At 41.0% G+C, this 20,104-nt stretch overlaps 1 protein-coding gene across 1 annotated transcript in view; it reads left to right on the top strand.

Annotated features, from left to right (window-relative positions):
• The window catches only part of LNX2 (ligand of numb-protein X 2), a 146,954-nt gene extending 128,419 nt beyond the window's left edge, over positions 1-18,535 (top strand). The window contains exons 11-14 of the mRNA XM_030200335.1: positions 4,903-5,131; positions 11,113-11,271; positions 13,437-13,605; positions 16,163-18,535. Of these exons, the coding sequence (XP_030056195.1) occupies positions 4,903-5,131; positions 11,113-11,271; positions 13,437-13,572 (524 nt within the window). The 3' untranslated portion in view covers positions 13,573-13,605; positions 16,163-18,535. The remainder of the gene's footprint in view (positions 1-4,902; positions 5,132-11,112; positions 11,272-13,436; positions 13,606-16,162) is intronic.
• Positions 18,536-20,104: the final 1,569 nt, after the last annotated feature.

Below are 20,104 nucleotides of genomic sequence, written 5' to 3'. Positions count from 1 at the left end.
GCTAGGTTATGTTTTAAAGTTTGTGTTTTTGCTTATAAGTTTTTATATGGAGAATTACCTACACATATAGCAGATCATTTCCAACTGTTGTCAGGTTTATCCTCAAGGAATACAAGGGAGAAATGACTGCTAGGATTTCCATTGCCAAAATCCATAGTCTCATAAATTGTTAGGCAATTCATTATCCTATCAGGCAGCGCTAATCTAGAATTCTCTTCCTTTATCTATTAGGGGAACCGTCACCTACTGTGTTACTATCCAGCTTATTTTCGAAAGAGAAGGGTGCCCATCTTCCAACACAAATCGGGAGATGGGCGTCCTTCTCTCAGGGCCGGCCAAATCGACATAATCGAAAGCCGATTTTGGGCGTCCCCAACTGCTTTCCGTCGCGGGGACGACCAAAGTTCAAGGGGGCTTGTCGGCAGTGTACCGAAGGCGGGACGGGGCGTGGTTAAGAGATGGCCATCCTCGGCCGATAATGGAAAAAAGAAGGGCGTCCCTGACGAGCATTTGGCCGACTTTACTTGGTCCCTTTTTGTTCACAACCAAGCCTCGAAAAGGTGGCCAAACTGACCAGATGACCACCGGAGGGAATCAGGAATCACCTCCCCTTACTCCCCCAGTGGTCACCAACCCCCTCCCACCCAAAAAAAACAAATTAAAAAACATTTTTTTCCAGCCTCTATGCCAGCCTCAAATGTCATACCCAGCTCCATCACAGCAGTATGCAGGTTCCTGGAGCAGTTTTTAGTGGGTACTGCAGTGCACTTCAGGCAGGCGGACCCAGGCCCATCCCCCTCTACCTGTTACACTTGTGGTGGTAAATGGGAGCCCTCCAAAACCCACCCGAAACCCACTGTACCCACATCTAGGTGCCTCCCGTTACCCTTTAAGGGCTATGGTAGTGTTGTACAGTTGTGGGTAGTGGGTTTTGTGGAGCTATGCACCTGGGAGCAATTTGTGAAGTCCACTGCAGTGCCCCCTAGGGTGCCCGGTTGGTGTCCTGGCATGTGAGAGGGGACCAGTGCACTACAAATGCTGGCTCCTCCCACAACCAAATGGCGTGGATTTGTCCGTTTTTGAGATGGCCGTCCTCGGTTTCCATTATCGGCGAAAACCGAGGTCGGCCATCTCTAAGATCAGCGATCTCAACATTTAGATGGACCATCTCTTAGGTCGACCTAAATGTTGAGATTTGGGCGTCCCCAACCGTATTATCGAAACGAAAGATGGACGCCCATCTTGTTTCGATAATACGGGATGCCCCGCCCCTTCGACAGGCCGTCCTTAGAGATGGGCGCCCGTAAAGATGGGCGTCCAGTTTGATTATGCCCCTCCACGTTACTATGTTACAGATTATATTTGCTTTAGAAAACTATTGAAAACTTTTTTGTTTAGAAATTATGTATTAGGCCTGTAATGGTCTTAGTGTATTTGATGTCATTTTGCTCGGTGTCTTTTAATTGTTATGCTGATTTTATTATTTATTATTTTGATGTAATTCCTAGTTACTGACTAGTTCTCTTATTGTTAGTCATTTTGAACCTGAATGGTAACTAAGTTATAAGATCTTTTTAATGTAATGTAATATATTGTAACATATTGAAGGCGCAGTGGCCAGAGCAACAAAGACAGGAAAGCTAAGCCCCCCCCCCCCCCCTCAAAGATTGGGAGGTGTGGGAGTCCTTGGTAGCAAGAGCTGTAGGATGATAGGGAAGCTGGGCCCCACAGCCTGAAGAAATGACAGAGCAGCAGTGACTGAAGTCACCCCCTCCCTAAGCATCACTTGGCTCCAACTTCTTGATCCTGCTGAACCTAATGAGAAGGGGGACAGGAGAGAGAGAGAGCAAGGAAGGGAAGGGGATGTGTATCTCCCTACTGATCTCAACATGTTCACATCCACAGACGCCTCCACCCTACACAAAAACAAGAATTTAAACAGATACCCCTGTGATGCTCATATCCACCCCCATGCACATATGCATACACAGGTAATTTTTTGTATTATTTGTTAGATTCTTGATATACTGCCTTTCTGTAGTTCAACTAAAATGGTTTACATATTAGACCCATGTACTTAAGTTTTTGTCCCTAACTATCCTCATTCACCAGACACCCTAAAAACCAATCATCACACATTCCACACAACTCACACACATGCCTGCAACTGCCTACACACACACATACACGCACCCAACTCCACCTCACCCTATCCATACCCACATCGGGAACCACATTGCTAACACCCCTCAACACACATAGCAGTACATACAGTTCCAGAACCCCTGCCATACATAGTTCCTCCAATGTGCATGCATACTCTTACACCCCCCCCCCCCTGACTGTTTCCTAGACACAAGCAGGCACGCACACAAACTCCACCCACATATCTATAGTTACCCTACTGAGACACATATCTTCACATTGGGTTCCACAGTCGGACAAAACTCAGTCCATCAACAGTGAAAGGGGAAATGTGCTCTTTTGTCTTGTGTGCACTTTGTACTTGTTTTCTTTTTACTGTTAACTTGGTATTTCCTTCCATGCTCATTAAACAGTTCACAGAGCAGTAAATAATTGCCTGATACTAATCAAGTCAGTATTCAGAGGCAATTATATGGTTGGCAATGGTGCTGACCACATCATTTTTTTTTTATTTTTAATCATGGCACTTATAACTTTGGCCATTTTAAATTGCTAAATGACCAAAGTTATCCATTTTAAATTTCAATTGTGTTTACTATTTGATATACTGCTAATTGGGGCATGGCTTAGAGTAGGCCGACACAGCTGTGTAAGTTATTAGTTCAGCAGAAAAATTCTGCCACTAAACTGATCAAGTTTCAAGTTTATTAAGGACTTTCTATCCCACCTATCAAACATGTATCTAGGTGGCTTACAATCTGATAGGGGGGTGAGAAAAAATAAAGCTGACATACAATGAACAAACAGGACATTTGGCACAGAAGGAGCAGGGGGAAAAAAAGAGAAAAAAACACCAGGGAAACATAATTGTTGGTGTCCCACACAAACTGATAACATTTGCATCTGATTCCAAAGGCATAAATAGCAGGAATAACTTTAAATGGATTAATTATCTGTTAAAGGTCCAAATTACTTTTCAACAATGTTATTTATTAGCATTTGTTTACTGCCTTTATGAAGAAAGTCACCTGAAACAATATACAGCAAGAATAAACCAGACATAAGCAATAGACAGTTACAGCAGTAAGAATATTCAAATAACAATACATACTATGGCACAGTATGCTACTTACAATATCAACACAATACACATTTTAACAGACCACATAGAGGGGCATAATTGAACGAAAACGTCTATCTCCATGGGCGTTTATCTCCGAGAAAGGGTCCGTGAAGGGGCGGACCGAACCGTATTTTCGAAAAAAATAGACGTCCATGTTTTATTCGACAATTTGTGAGCTGGGCGTTTTTGTTTTTCAGCGATTATGGAAAATGAAAGCGCCCAGCTCAAAAACGAATAAATCCAAGGCATTTGTTCGTGGGAGGGGCCAGGATTCGTAGTGCACTGTCCCCCCTCACATGCCAGGACATCAACCGGGCACCCTAGGGGGCACTTTTACAAAAACAAAAAAAAAGGTAAAACAGCTCCAGGTGCATAGCACCCTTCCCTTGTGTGTTGAGCCCCCCCAAATCCCCCTCAAAACCCACTGCCCACAAGTCTACACCATTACTATAGCCCTAAGGGGTGAAGGGGGGCACCTACATATGGGTACAGTGGGTTTGGGGGGTTGGACGACTAATAAGCATTAAGCAGCACAATTGTAACAGGTAGGGGAGGGATGGGCCTGGGTCCACCTGCCTGAAGTCCACTGCACCCCCTAATAACTGCTCCAGTGACCTGCATACTGCTGCCAGGGAGGTGGGTATGACATTTGAGGGTGAAAATAAACAGTTGTGAAACGGCATATTTTGTGGTGGGAGGGGGTTTGTGACCACTGGGGGAGTCAGGGGAGGTCATCCCTGATTCCCTCCAGTGGTTAGCTGGTCATTTAGGGCACTTTTTGGGGCCTTATTTGTGGAAAAACAGGGTCCAGGAAAAGTGCCCTAAATTCTCGCTAAAAACGCATATTTTTTTTCCATTATCGGCGAAAGGCGCCCATCTCTGATCGGCCGATAACCAAGCCCCAGTTCCGCCTTCGACACGCCCCCGTCAACTTTGAACGCTTCCGCAATGGAGTGCAGTTGAAAACGTCCAAGTTCAGCTTTTGATTATACCGCGTTATTCGTTTTTGGGAGATAAACACCTATCTCCCGATTTAGGTCGCAATATAGGCGTTTTTGTCTTTCGATTATAAGCTGGATAGGGTCTAAAAGGAAGTGGAATATATAGACAGATAAGATAGAGTTGCACTTGAAGTCAGAAACAGTGCATGAAAATGATCTCAGCAACAGTATTTAGGGTCTGAAAATCTGTATAACTTTAAGTGAATATTTTATCCATTTAAAATTTTCATAGCATTGAAATTATGTACATATTTTTTGTTGAGCAGCCTTAATATACCGTTCTTGTAGCACTATATTTTTTTAGATATTACATCATGATAAGTACAGGATTTTATACCATTGATGTATATGAGATCTCTCTAGATACACAGACTATCCAGTACTGTAACAAGGAATTTTCATTTATATTATGTTCAAAAAGTAATTGTTAAGCAGATATTTCTTCATTTTAGAAAGAAAAACAAGAATTTTAAATTTTCAACTAATATTTTTTTTTAAATCTCATTTTCATTTCTTCTGTATCATTGAAATGCAGCAGGATTTGAAATTTTGTGTGTACTGTAAAAAAAGTGTCCACAAAAAACATTTCTTCAGGGTTCCTTAATTATATTTTTGTTTCTGCCTTTTGATTAGGTGATGTGCTGCTCAATATCAATGGCATTGATCTAACCAATCTAAGTCACAGTGAGGCCGTAGCTGTGCTCAAAGCTAGTGCGGCCTCTTCAGTTGTCATACTGAAAGCACTAGAGGTGGAAATCATTGAAGACCAGACTCAAGTTAATGAAGAACTGACTGCAGTTAGTGAAAATGAATATGATGCAAGTTGGTCACCTTCATGGATCATGTGGCTGGGACTGCCAAGGTATGAGTTATTTCAAGATCTTCTCTTTATTCTAGGGGTTCTCAAACCAATCATTAAGACACACCCAGCCAGTCAGATTTTCAGGATAGCCACAATGGATATACATGAGAAAATTTGCATACAATGGAGAGGGGGGAGCAAAAACAACCGTGGAAGGAGGATTGTGGAAGGATTAGGGAGAGCACAGTAGAAGAGAGTAAGAATGTGGAGGAGGAGCCTAATGGTTAGTGCAGCGGGCTTTGATCCTGGCAACCCAGGTTCAATTCCCACTGCAGCTCCTTGTGACCTTGGATAAGTCAATTAACCCTACATTGCCCCAGGTACAAAAAAACTTAGATTGTGAGCCCTCTAGGAACAGAGAAAGTACCTGCAGTACTGTGTACATCTAGTAGTGCTACAGAAATGATTAGTAGTAGTAGAAAAAAGAAGAGGGAGCTTGAGTGAGGAGGACAAGAGGAGATCACATGCAGTCCTGGAATAGCAAGGGATGGAGAAAGAGGAACTGGGATAGGTGAAGGAGAAAAAGAGAAAAGGAACCTAGGGAATTAATATAGAAATAAGGGGATGATGATGGAGAAAATTTTATAGTAGAAAAGGGAAAGATTTGTGAAAGAAGATCAGGCCAAAGAATAGGAAGAAAGAGAAAAAAAGGGAAGAAACAGGGAATAGGATGGGAAAAAAGGAAAAGAAATTAAAATATATGCTGCTGAGGGAAAGACAAAAAAAAAAAATAGAGCTGCAAAAGAGATTGAAAGATAAAAGGAAGAGGAGACAGATGTTAAGCCAGAAAATAAAACCAGAGATGCTAAAGATGTAATTTATGCATGTAGCAGCCTACAAATTTTCAAGTCCTTGCAAATGAGAGGAAGCCCATAGGAATTGAATGGCTCTCAACATACCTGGAACCCTGTCAAAATCCATCCATATCTGTTGTGCTGCAACAGGTGCATTGGCATCAGGAATTCATCAATCACCCTAAACACTAAGCATTGATGGGGCCCATCAGGATCAAACATTGACTAAATCCTGCCTGAAGAAAGGAAAGGTTTCATCCTCCTCTTCATCAATGCGGAGAGCTCATGATGTCAGGCATTAGGTGGAGGCTAGGAAGCATTGATGGCGTACCCTCTCAGGGCATGTGTAAAGAATGTCAACATACCACATTCTTTGGTACTCTCAAAGTGACCCTGCATGGAGCAGTGTTCTCCCTCTTCAGTGCTATTGATGGCCTCCAAGACCAGGCCATAAGTACTCCACAAATGATTCAGGAGGAAGCGGCCACTCCTACTGGACCTCCTGTGCCTTTGGCATCAGAAATCTTTTGAGGAGGAACTCAATATGAATATCATCGAGCACCTGGAAGTGCACCGTCATCATCATATATATCAATGCATAGTGTTTCATCCAATCCATGAGCCTCTTGTGATACCTGGAGGTGATTTATTAATGCTGAAGCTTTGAAGTGTCTCAGAGTTGATGTGTGTCGCACTATTGCTGCTCTCCATTGTGTCATGGGAGGAAACTTCACTGAGACAGTTCAGGTTGACCTCCATTGGATTAAGAGGTCTAGTCAGCCTCAGACCCAGTCTTACCCTGTGGAATTATTTACTTGGTCAGAATCTGGACACTTCTGAGATTATGACTATGAGCCTGATTGACTTTCCAAAGAGGAGGGCTCCACAAGCTTGTCAACAGATCCCGTTCCTTTCTATGAAAGGAAAAAGTGCACAACTGAGGAGTTCTCCTTTATTGATTTTGTTCAGAAAGTGGCAGAAGTCATTCCAGATAAGTTATAAACTAAGGAAGAATCCAGAGCAGAAACCTTGGATATCCTCCAATTCCTTAGCTCTCCTGAGGAATCTGTAGCAGTGCCCATTCACCAAGTTCTTAAGGATGTTCATATTAGAAAGTGGGAGACACACCCACCCCTATGCATACAATCAATAAGAAGGTGGGCTCTTTACTAAGAGTCTAAAAGGGTGACAGAGTTGAGAAGCAACTGCTGCTTCACCATTATATAGTGGTTGAATCTGTTTTCAAAAGGGCCAAGAACTACAAATTTCACTATTTGATGCCTTTGAAGAGGGTTGCTTGGACATTGGACACTTTTGGAAGAAAGACTTTTCAAAATGCGTACCAGTTCTTTATGAGTCAATATATGCAAAACACGTGCAGGACTGAGGAATGTGTAGACACTCTTTCTTTTGATAGAGCTGCACAGCTCTGGTCACTAGTAAGCAAAGGGAAGGTATTTGGAAATCACATGGTCTGAGCTGTTTCCAAAATAGCATTGAGAACTTTTACACTGTAAATTGGGACTTGGAGATTCTCATGGCTCTGCACTTCTAATCTGTGATATGTGCATAAAAAAACATGCTGGCTTGTTTTGCTGTGGAAAAAGATCTCTTTAGAGGAAAGGCTAAGGAGGCAACTTTCCGTATTAGTGAACACAGGTTTTTGGTTGGACAGCAGATTTTGACTTCTGGGTTCCCTGCTGTCTGAGACTAGAGTGAGATCCCTGTTGTGTTTGGCTAGAAAAAATCAAATCTTATATACTGCTAACATCCACTGTTCAGGGTTCAATGAGGTTTACATCTTAAGTGGACATGACATAGACCGATTAGAGTATATAATAACGGTGCATCATGAATAGTCTTGTAGACGGAAAGGATACAACAGTAATGGTTGTTATACAACAGTTTTTGGAAAGAGAGAAGATTTTAACCTTTTTCAGACGCTGAAGTTTTTTGTTTCTTTCTTTTTTTTTTCCAAAACCAATGGCACCTTGTAACTTCTGACTGGGGGGTTCTCAAATGTGTCCATCTATTCAGATACCTCCAATTGGGAAAGGGGATGGGATTTGATATACTACCTTTCTGTGGTTACAATCAAAGCAGTTTACATATTATATGCAGGTACTTATTATGTACCTGGAGCAATGGAAGGTTAAATGACTTGCCCAGAGTCATAAGGAGCTGCAGTGGGAATTGAACTAGATTCCCCTGGTTCTTAGGCAACTGCGCTAACCATTAGGCGGCTACTCCACTCCAATGGGAAATATTTACCAAGGAGCTCTCTTCCCTCTTTGAGGCCAGTGCAGTCGAACCCATTGTACCAAGGGAAGGAGAGCACAGATTTTATTCCAAGTATTTCCTAATCATGAAAAAGATGGGGGGAGGAGTACAATTTTGTCATGATTTTTCTAAATTCAAGTGGTGAGTCGACTGATAATCCTTTTTCTTTCTTTCTTTCTTACAATATAATAATGTTGGAGATGGTGTATAAGTGATTTTAGTGATGCTTTTCTTTCTTTCTTTTTCAATTGATTTTTTATTTTATTTATTTTTTTGTTACATTTGTACCCCACGCTTTCCCACCCATGGCAGGCTCAATGCGGCAGGCAATGGCGGGTTAAGTGACTTGCCCAGTATTGCTGTTCAGTTTGGTCCTCTTTTGCACTGTTTTATAAGTTATATAACCATCCAATCATGTGAAAATCTACTGGAGAGCATTATTATACCTAAAATTCTTTTGAACCATGTAAGACTGTTCCTTTCAAACAGTGCTATATCTACTTCAAGCTATATAAGTTGTCTGTACATATCCCTCCCTTCAGCATACATATGAGAGGTAATTTTATAAGGGAGTCAAGCATGTAAGACAGCTCAAATAAGCTCTTCTAAAATTGCCTGGGGTATATGCATGCAGAAAGTAGTTGAACAAAAATGCTATGCCAATTTTAATGCAATATATGTGGGGCAATGGAGGGTTAAATGACTTGCCTAGAGTCACACGGAGATGCAGTGGGAATCAAGGAGTTATTTGGCCACTGTTGGAAACAGGATACTGAGATTGATGGACCTTCGGTCTGTCCCAATATGGCAACGTTTATGTTCTTATCATATGTGATGAACTTAAAGTGGCCAAACAGGTAGAAAAGGTGACGGTGGAAGCTAGAAGGATGCTTGAGTGCATAGGGAGTAGAGGACTGGCCAGTAGGAAAAAAGAGGAGGTGATGCCCCTGTTTAAGACTCTGGTGAGACCTCATTTAGAATATTATGTACAATTCAAAAAGATATAAACAGGATGGAGTCAGTCCAGAGAGTGGCTACTAAAATGGTCAATGGTCTTCATCATAAAGCATATGGGGACAAACTTAAAGATCTCAATATATGTATACTTTGGAAGAAAGGTGGGAGGGGAGAGATATGATAGAGACATTTAAATACCTACATGGTATAAATGCATAGGAGGCGAGTTTCTTTCAACTGGAAGAAAACTCTGGACCGAGGGGACATAGAATGAAGGTGAAAGGGAATAGGCTCAGAAGTAACCTGAAGAAATACTTCTTAACGGAAAGGGTGGTAAATTAATGGAACTGCCTCCTGGTGAGAGAGAGTACATAGGATTTCTAAGGGAGTGTTAGGGAGCGTAGATGGTATGGATGGGCAGACTGGCTAGGCCATGTGGTCTTTATCTGCCTACATTTTTCTGTGTTTCTTGTAGATACCACCTGGGTAATCCAATCAACATTTTGTGTTTCTAAATGCAAGGGTGGTATTCATATGGGAGGGCATGGGAAGAGTTGTCATTTACACACTCAACGCACAGAATACTGTAGTTCACAAGCGCTCTTACCACTGACCTGGCATAACTGTAGGCTCATATATGTTGGATATGCTGATGCTGGGTTATTTTAGTATTTTATAAAGAAATCTGGGCACCCAGGTGCATTGTAGTACAGGCTCTTATTAGGTGGCAGCAAAGTGCCTAACAGGACACCCAATTATAGAATTGCCCCCTATATGCGCTGATGAAGTGGGACGGAATTGGCACTTACATCTGAGCATTCATTTTTAAATTCTAATCATGATATTGGAAAAATCCATCTATGTCCAGCACTAAATATACATGGACAGCATTCGCCAATTATGATAGTGGTGGATATGTAGCCATTATCTGTATAATAAATAGGCCAGAAACATAGTTGTCCTAACAAGCCAAATTTAACCAGCATAGCAATACAAATGGCTGCTGAATATCACTGCTATCTGTATAGCTGGGTGAAACACCCATGCTCTGCCCTAGATCTACCCCAGCACTGTGAGATCAGTTCTACAACTGGGCGTCTCCATTTAAGCACCCTGAGGATGAGTGGTAAATGCCTATTCTATAACAAAACCTGGGCACACAGATTCCATTTTCCATATTCCACATAATCCATAATACACATATTCCATAGAATAGTGATGTAACTGGCATCAGCTCACCTAATATTTACACACTCACAAGTACACCAATCATAAGTGTGGGTCCCTAAAAGCATCATGGATGCATGCAACTTACAATATTCTATAAGTTAGGTGCATAATTGGGAGCTCTCCCCTTGCAAATACTTGCAATGTAAGTTAAGCAGTTATTTTGCAGGATAGCACAGGTACCCTGCTGGCACTTTCATGAGTAAGTGTTCACTTGTGCATGTAAGTGCTAGTATTCTGGACACTTACGCACACAAGGGGTGTGTAAATGCAGGTGGCTAGATTATAAAACTGCCCTTTACACAGATAGTGTCATTGCAGTTAGAGAAACTTTTCAGTAGCATTATCTGGATAGTGCCTCTGAAAATTAATCAGGAGGGGTTTTATCTGTGTAGCAACAGTCGCTATATGGATAGATACTTTTGAATATCTGGCCCACATGTGTCTTTTCATACCAGTACATACATGCACAGAGAGCAGGTATAAAGGTTTGCCTGCTTTTTCCGGTGTAATTTTATAATGACACGTATGTTTCCTTTATAAAATAAGGATGACACATGCTCCTGTGTGCATTTCCTGCAGTGGCTCCCTGTTAAAATTATGCTCATACTTTAACCCTTTTCGTTTTCTTCCAGAATGTTGTGTTAAATAGATTTTTAATGCATTGTGCAGATTATTTGCATAGTATTTTGTTTCCCTTCTCATACTGTAAACCTCTGTTAGTTCCCTTCATAGCTGCCATGATGTGGTACTAAGAAGAAGCAGTTTAGGAAGCTGGGGCTTTAGCATTGTTGGTGGATATGAGGAGAATCATACAAACCAGCCTTTCTTCATTAAAACTATTGTACTTGGAACTCCAGCATACTATGATGGGCGATTGAAGTAAGACAAATTACTTTTCTATTAATACATGTAATAGTGTGTTTAATAACAAGAGTAAGGAAGAAATTTCATAAAGTGACTAATGGTAATGCCTCTAACTGATGTTAGAGGTTAGTAGTGTACATATACAAGCAGAAAAGGAATCCAAACAATGCATATGTTTAATGGTACCATTCATAATATTTAAAGAAGCAATTACTTTAATAGTGTGATTGATGCTAGAAAGCCAGCCTACAAACCAGCAAATCTATTACTCATACATCTGAAGAATTGTTTTAAGTGCATTTTTTATTCCACTATAAGATCAATCCCAGGCCCTTTTATATTTCACTAGTAAAAAAAAGCCCATTTCTGACTCAAATGAAACGGGCGCTAGCAAGGTTTTTCTCGTAGTGTGTATGTTTGAGAGAGTGTGTATGTGAGAGTGACTGTGTGAGAGAGAGAGAGAGAGTGACTGTGTGTGTGAGAGAGAGAGAGAGAAAGGGTGACTGTGCGAGTGTGTGTGAGAGAGAGAGTGAGACTGGGTGCAAGAGTGTCTGTGAGAGCGTGTGTGTCTGTCAGAATGACAGTGTGTGCGAGTGCATATGTGAGACACAGTGAGTGTGAGAGAGAGAGAGAGAGTGTGTTTCACACAGATACAGTTTGTGTGAGATAGAGCGAGTGTGAGAGTATGTGCGATACACATACTCTTTGTGAGACCGAGAGTGTATGAGACCGAGAGTTTGCAGAACCCCCTTCCCCTTCCCCCTTCCACCCCTGTCTGAGTTCCAGAAACCCCTCCCACTTCTTCCCATCTGAGTTCCAGGACCCCCCTGCCACTTCTTCCCCCTCCCCTTCCCGCTCCACCTCTCCCCCCCTCTCCGAGTTCCAGGACCCCCCTTCTCCATCTTCCCCTCCCCCTTCTTCCCATCCCCCCCACTACCCCCTGATCCAGGACCCCCCTCCCCTTCCAATTCCATGACCCGCCCCTACCCTTCCAGTGGATTTCCAGGAATCCCCTCCCCCCGTGTCGTTTCAGGACCCCCTTCCCCCCTCTGTTGTTTCAGGACCCCCCTCTGTAGTTTCAGGACCCACTTCCCCCCCCCCCCCCCTGTGTTGTTCATGACCCCCTCTTCCCTCCCCTGTCGTTTCAGGACCCCCTTCCCACCTCTCTGTTCCTGTTCCGGGGCAGAGAAGAAGCATGGTACGAACGGAGGACAGGCGCGCGCGGCACCCCCCCCCCCCCCCCAGCGGCGTGCACCCGGGGTGGACCGCACCCACCGCCCCCCCCTAGGAACGCCACTGCCTAATTGCCTGATGTAAGCCTGCCTTTAACATGCAAAGCAGTAAACAATGGAAATGTTAAGAGCAGTAGCACTTAAATTAACTGGGGCTCTTTTCAGCACTGCTTCTCTTCTGAGGTTTCAGGCTGCTGACAAGTTTCCTGCTCGTCAGGGACGTCCTTTTTTTTTGTTTGTTTTTTGCGTGAAGGACGTCCAAAAAGGATGTCCTTGGCATGCGTAGAGCAGCCAGCATAATGCTTGGCTCAGGGGCGTAGCCAGACAACAGATTTTGGGTGGGCCTAGGCAAAAAGAGGGTGGGCACCAAGTGTTCTCCCCTTCACCCACCACCAAACAAAATCTCAGCCAGTGGGAAAACGCTTCTCTCCACCTTAGCAGTCTGCAGCAAGCATGTGCTGAAAACAGCAGGTGCTGGTATCCTGGAGAATAGCGTTTTCATTACCATCAGGGGGAAGTCTTCTGCTGGCGGAGCCTGGGATCCCCACCTACTACCGCTAATACGTGTGCTGCTGTTGGGTGGGCCTGAGCCATAATTGGGTGGGCCCTGGCCCACCCAGGCCCACCTGTGGCTATGCCCTTGGCTGCTCTGTGCATGCTCAACCAGCCGACTGGCTTGCTGGCTGGCTGGCTTCCGAGGGAATAGAGAATGCAAGTAAGCTACAATGAGCAGCTCATTTGCATTCCCTTTCCTTGATGCATGGCCATTCCCTACCGATTCACTATGGAATCAGTAAGGGAAGGGCTCTTCCGAGGACCTTAGTGCATCTGCCCCTAACTGACTTGTCCAAACCGTCCACCTCTGGATTCAAAGACCAGTGCTTTAACCACTAGGCCACTCCTCAACTCCTGTATTATAAACAGATGCTCTTTGTTTTTCTCTCTTAGGTGTGGTGACATGATTGTTGCTGTAAATGGACTTTCAACTGTGGGTATGAGCCATTCAGCGCTTGTTCCTATGCTAAAGGAACAAAGGAGCAAAGTAACCCTTACTGTGATCTCCTGGCCTGGAAGCCTTGCATAGATTTGTGAAATCAATTTGGTTCAAACATCTTTTGTAAGTATCACATAGCTTCCATTTGTTTGCTGGTAATAAGGAGAGCCGAAATACTGCTAAATTTTCTTTTCCTTAAGATCATTGTATTTGTTTACATCACATTTTCACATTCCCTTTTTTCCATTAATGATAAGCAGTTATGGGAATTAGATTTCCCCAAAGCATATTTTACTCTGTTTAAAAAAACTTCTTTAATATCCTACTTTTTCTTTAAGGTTTTCAGTGCTTCCACTGCTTTTTTCTCTTTTTAAAATAAAAAGGGGGATTGAAATTGGGAGGTTCCAGCACTACCACTGTGTTTTTATGTGCAGGTTGGAAGGGAGGGAGTTTCCTGAATAATAATAGGCATTTATAATCTGCTTCTTACCAAGATAGAGAGTACTAATTTAAAAATTCTTGCAGCATAATATAAGATATATCCCTGTAATGCATTATAATTTTCCATCCTTCCAGTATCATTCTGCTACCCACTGTTGAAAACATCAGGTTTTCAACTTCTGCAAGAGACACCTGTAGAAGTTTTCTGACTTCAGAGAAAATGGAAGTTTTTGACAGAGGAGGCTGTCTTCATATGGTCTTAAAGAGGTTGTTGGGAACACAAGGGGATAGCAGATTGCACAGGCAGAATGGTTCCTTACCCCAGAGCAATATTTCCCAAGTCGGTCCTTGAGTACCCCATTGCCAGTCAGGTTTTCAGGAATCCACAATGAATATGTATAAGATTGATTTGCATACAGTGCCTCTATTATATGCAAATCTCTTTCATGCATATTCATTGCAGATATCCTGAAAACCTGACTGAAAAGGGGGTACTCCAAGACTGACTTGGGAAACACTGCCCTCAGAGAATTTTGAAGACAAACATCTGCAGCTTGGATAGAATACCATTAAGGGGTATAGTTATCAACATGGACTACTGTTAAAATGTGCTATTTTAACACAGGTACCAGACCTAGTTACTAATAACTGGGGTTAATAGTAAAATAACACATATTAATAGTAGCCCCTGTTGGTAATTTCCCTCCTAAGCCTGCTAATCTGCCTGCCATAGTTACATGGGTAACTCCAGCCAGTGCAGAATACCAGAACCACCTGAGCAAAGTGGAACCATATCCTTGGAATACCAGCACTTCTTCTTTTTACTTAGGTAAATTTATGGCTGCAACAATTTAACGTGACAAAATGTAGCCAGGGAGTAGAGAGCAAAATTCTGTAACTCAGTTTGTCCAGCTAACTCTAAATTTTAGCTGCCAAAATCCTTTGTATTGACATATAGGGAGGAAATTCAGTAACTGGCACCTAAAGTTAGGTGCTGGGATGATCCATGCTAAACTTGTATTCTGTAAATTGCACTCTGTGCAGAACAACATTTACAGAATACTAGCTTAGCGCGCATTGTGAGCTATATATCGTACCTAAAAAATCAGCACCACAATAAAAAACGCATAAGCGTATTCTATAAAGTATGCCTTAATTTAGGTGTACTTTATAGAATAAGCCTAAATTTCCATGTAGTTTATAGAATACGCCGAGACCCATCCATGCTAAAAACTTTAGTCGCGGGTAGTTGTAAATCACGATGCTTAAATTAGGCATGGACGGGTGTATTCTATAACAATGCACATAGATTTTAGAAACACTCATGACTTGCCCATTCCATGCTCATGGCCATGCTCCTTTTCAGCTATGCGACAGAATTTATGCGCATCATGTTATAGAATATGCTTAGAAAGTTGTGCATGTAAATTCTAATTAATGCCAATTAGTGTCAATAATTGTTAATTGGCAGTTAGTGCTGATTGGCTTGTTAACTAATTAAGTTTCGTGCGCAAATGCAGAATATGACTCGATTTGCATGAGCAAAGTCGCGCTATATAGAATCCAGTCATTTGTGCCTAACTTTGTTCACAAGCATTTAAGTCTGCCAAAGGCTGGTGTAAAATGCTCGCACCCAGCTGATGGCACTTAGGCACACAAATGCAGGTATTCTATAACATCACGCCTAATTTCTGGGAATGCCTTTGACACATTCATTCCCCTCCCATGGCCAGGCCCCCTTTGGAGTTGCATGTTATAGAATTTAGACACATATAGAATAGAGCAGATCCACACATAACTCTTAATTACTGCCAATTAAGTGCTTGTTAATAACAATAATTATCGCCTAATTAATATACACATGGATCTGGGATCCATGCCCAACTTTGGGCAACCTTTACAGAATCCAGCATATAGTGTCTTAGAGCATGTTAATATTTATATTATTTTCTCTATTTTATTTTATTTTATTTTTGTTCTACATTATTGTTTATTCTTGTTTCTTGTATTATTGTAATTTTGTTTTAAATTGGAATTCACTTAGAACAAAGAATTTCAGATCAAAAGAAAAATAAATTATTTTAAATAAATGCTTTTTTTTTTTGGTTCTTTACCACAATCCTGGTTGTCAGTATGACAACCATCATCTCCTGTCTATGCTGAATTAAGAAATTTGAGTTCCCATGTTTTGATTCATTTTATTGTTGTTTTATCCCTCTCTCCTCCCCTGTTTCCTTAGGAAGGAAGGCTGCCTTGCTTATTCACCTGTAGGATAAGCCCTAGAAAGGAAGACTCCTTTTTATATTGATCCCTAAAGTGTTGCTTATTTGTGAACAGGGGCCCTTCTGCAATTAGCAATCATCCTCTTGTCCCAAATTTGAATGTTTGTCCTGTTTGGTAATTTTCTGATGTGCCCAAAAGAACTGTGAAGAAGTCACAGAGGAGATTTAAATATCACCCTGCCTAGTAGCCAAGTAAACCTTTTTCCTTTATGCAATCACTTTTTAGTGTGCCAGGTTTACTTTGCAATAAAAATGTTTGGACACAAGAATCAAAAATTTGTACTGTGACTTTCTGCGAGTTAAAAAGAAGCAATATGTGGATGGTAAGTCATTTTCTGAGACTTCTGTTTTTGTTTGGTGAGTGCAAAATGATTTTCTGATCCCTTCAATATTTTTTTTCTTCTTGACTTGATCAAATTAGAACCTGATTCTGTTTATCTTCTTTTGTTTAGTGTTTCCAGAAAATAGCTCCATCATGGGGAGAAAATACTTTCTTGAGGTCTTTAATGTTGTTATTCTTGATCAAATATTATTTTTTTTTTGTATTCTCTGTTTGTAAACTTAATTTAGTAACCCATATAAAATTTCTATTGTCATTATTTGCAGAACAAAAATTATTTTTAATAGTACCTTTTTCCTTGTTCATAGAAAACTACCATTCTGCTATCTATAGACTTTTCTCTTTTATTTTCTTCTCTTGAATGTATCAATAAACCTATCACTGCTTTACATATTTTTGAAAAGGATAGCCATGTTGCCCCTTGGCACCAAAAACTGAAGACTTATATTGTCTTTAAGGGTTCATGTCAAATTATTCCCATTTGCTTTTAAAATTCTTTATGTACATTTTTTTCCCATCTTAGTTACAATAGCTTTCTATCCCTCAATGTACAGACTTTTGTTAAATGATCTTTGTAATGTAAATAGTTACAAATGGATAAGATGAATTTATGCCATTCAGTTAAAAAAAAATATTGCTTGCCTGGCTCAGAATGGCAGTAACACAATACATTGTTAAGATTCTAAGCAATGTACGTCTCTTGCATTTTGACTGTGCTTCTTGTTAAACTGAGGCTTGAGGGGGTAATTTGATAAGGCATTTTTGTATGGAAGCCATTGTTTTATGTACAGAAATTATCATTTATAAAATTGCCTGGGGTATATGCATGTAAATTTTACACATACACCCTGTATATGTATAAGTTCTTCTGACATGAGTGTGCCCAGGGGAATGGAGTTGAGGCACTGTTTGAACTTAAAATGCATACTTTACAAAACACACATGCATATAAAATAAACATGAAATTTATGCATGTGTTTCCCATGGATTAATTTTATCAGGTCAAGTGTGCCTGTACATTCTCTTTTTAAAATTGCTGCAACTCATGTGCATACCGCCACATGTGTTACACGTCCAGTTATAAAATTATTCTCTGTGCCTGACAGATCTCCAGCTGCATGTCTTTAGCAAATGCATTAAAATCCTTATTTCAAAAATTTACAACACCAAAGGTATGCTTTGGAGGGCATTTATCCAGCCTCTCTCAAAATTGTCTTCCTCTGCATTTCCTTCTATAGGGTGCCTACTTTTAGCCAGGGTGAGATGTTTGCATCAGGGAAGTAAAACCATGCATGAACATGGAATTTCAAGAAGTAAGCATGCTATATAACCCCTTTTCTGATCCCCCCCACCCCTATAGCCACCTGCACAAATAGCAGGTGCATAGCATGTAAGTACTTTAGCACACATTAATTTTTTTCTAAAAAAGTTTATAAACCCTCTCCTTGGCCAAAGCCATTTAAGATGGTGTACAATTAAAACAATACATGCCACACTGTCATGGTACAAAATAATTAAAATATTCCAAGCCTCATCCTTTGCAGAAAGATATACCTTTAAAGCCTACTTACACTTACTAATTTTCAAGGAACAACTACCAAGGTAGTTTCTTGAAAATTAGCAGCAAGTATATATATCCTGGATGCTTTATAACCAATAGGCTATTTGAAAATTGCCCCCGCCCCCTGTATCTTTAAATAGAATGGTTTGACATGATGTGTATATTATAGGCTGGTGATGGAAATTTGTTCATAAAATTCTCTTTTTCCATTATTTCCATTGTCTTGTATTTATTGTTAAAGTACTTTTTTATTGAAAACTCCATAGTTAAGAAACATTACAAACCAACCGTCGAGTATGATGATAAAATTAAAAAAAACTATAAGATACAATACAGATGAAGTAGACCCACCAGAATATATCAAGGCTCATAGAGGGGCATTTTCAATATGACATCTATGTCTGACTTTGGACATTTTGCTCAAAATGTGCAGAATACAAATAGAACAGTAAAACATCTTTTTTTTTTTTTTTTTTTTTTTTAATGGCTGCAAGATGTTTTTGTGTTCTGTGCATTTATCTTTTTGGTCCATTTTCGTGGAAAAAAAGTCCAAGTGCAAAATGTACAAAATCAAGCCATTGGGATGTAGAAGGAGCCAGCGTTCTTAGTAGACTGGTCACACAGATATCCCAGCAGAGCAGTGGACTTCACCTAAACGCTCCCTGGTACACATCTCACCATTGCTCCCTTATAGTGTATAGTGAGCCCTCCAAAACCAACCAAAAACCTACTGTACCCAACTGTACACTACTGCAGGTGTCACCTATATGTGGGTACAGTAGGTTTTTGGTGGGTTTTGGAGGGCTCACACTTTCCACCATCAGTGTATCAGAGTGGATTATTGACCTGGATCCCTTTCTCCATAGCGCACTGCACCACCACTAGGTTAGTCCAGGGGACCTACTTGCTGCTCTAATAGGACTGGCTATAACATCTGAGGCTGTCCATAGAGGCTGGTATGTACTGTTTCTTTTACATCTTTGGGGGGTGGGAGGGGGTCAGTGACCACTGGCGGAGAAAGGGGGGTCATTCCTTTATTCCTCCTGTGGTCATTTACGGCACTTTTTTGTAGCTTAGTCGTTAAGACAGATCTAGCTCAAAACATCTTAGAGCCCTATTTACTAAGCTGCACTATAGGTGTGCTAGAGTTTTTAGTGTGCACTAAAAAAAAAAGCACACACTAACACTAAAGACACCCATAGGTATATATGGGTGCCTTTAGCGTTTAGTGCACTCTAATTTTAGCACGCACTAAAAACAGTAGTGCACCTTAGTAAACAGGGCCCTTAGCTTTTGTTCCATTATGGCTGAAAAATGTCCACGTCTTAGGAACGTCCAAATACCACCCTTAGCACGCCTCCTTGAGATTTGGATGCACTACAGATGAACTGCATAGAAAAACATCTGGAAAATTGGTTTCAAAAATACCAATTTGGACGTTTTGGTGAGAAAAATGTCTAAATGCTGTTTTATGCCACTTTTTATATGTTTTTCTCTTTCGAAAATGAGCACCTTAGTCATGAATCAACTGTGCACATATCATGATCTCCTGTATCTTGTTATAAACTCTCCCCTCCCTTCAATTGCCCAGTGTAATTAGGGCCTCTTCTATCAAACCGCACTAGCAATTCCTGCATGGCAATGCTGATGAAGCCCATTCAAAGTGAATGGATTTTGTCTGCATTGCTATGCTGGGAATCAGTAGCATTGTTTAGTAAAAGAGGCCTTTAGTGAGCAGAGACAAAATAAAATACACCCTCTTTTATGGAAAATTGAGGATTCTACTTCGAGCTACTGGCATTTGAAATCCCTTTGGCTGTGCCGAGGTCCTGAATTTCAATTTGCGCCATATTTAATAAAATGATATCTATGAGCACCACACCTGTATAGTAGGGACATCAGTGGTTAGCCAAGTAAGAAAATAGTCTTTTTAGCCATTAGAATTGCACATTTAAAAATCCTTTAACACCTTTTGGAACAGGAAAGAAAATAGCATAG

The sequence above is a fragment of the Microcaecilia unicolor genome, chromosome 4, assembly GCF_901765095.1.
Source record: "Microcaecilia unicolor chromosome 4, aMicUni1.1, whole genome shotgun sequence".
Classification (NCBI taxonomy): Eukaryota; Metazoa; Chordata; class Amphibia; order Gymnophiona; family Siphonopidae; genus Microcaecilia; species Microcaecilia unicolor.
This window is presented reverse-complemented; position numbering and strand designations above follow the sequence as displayed.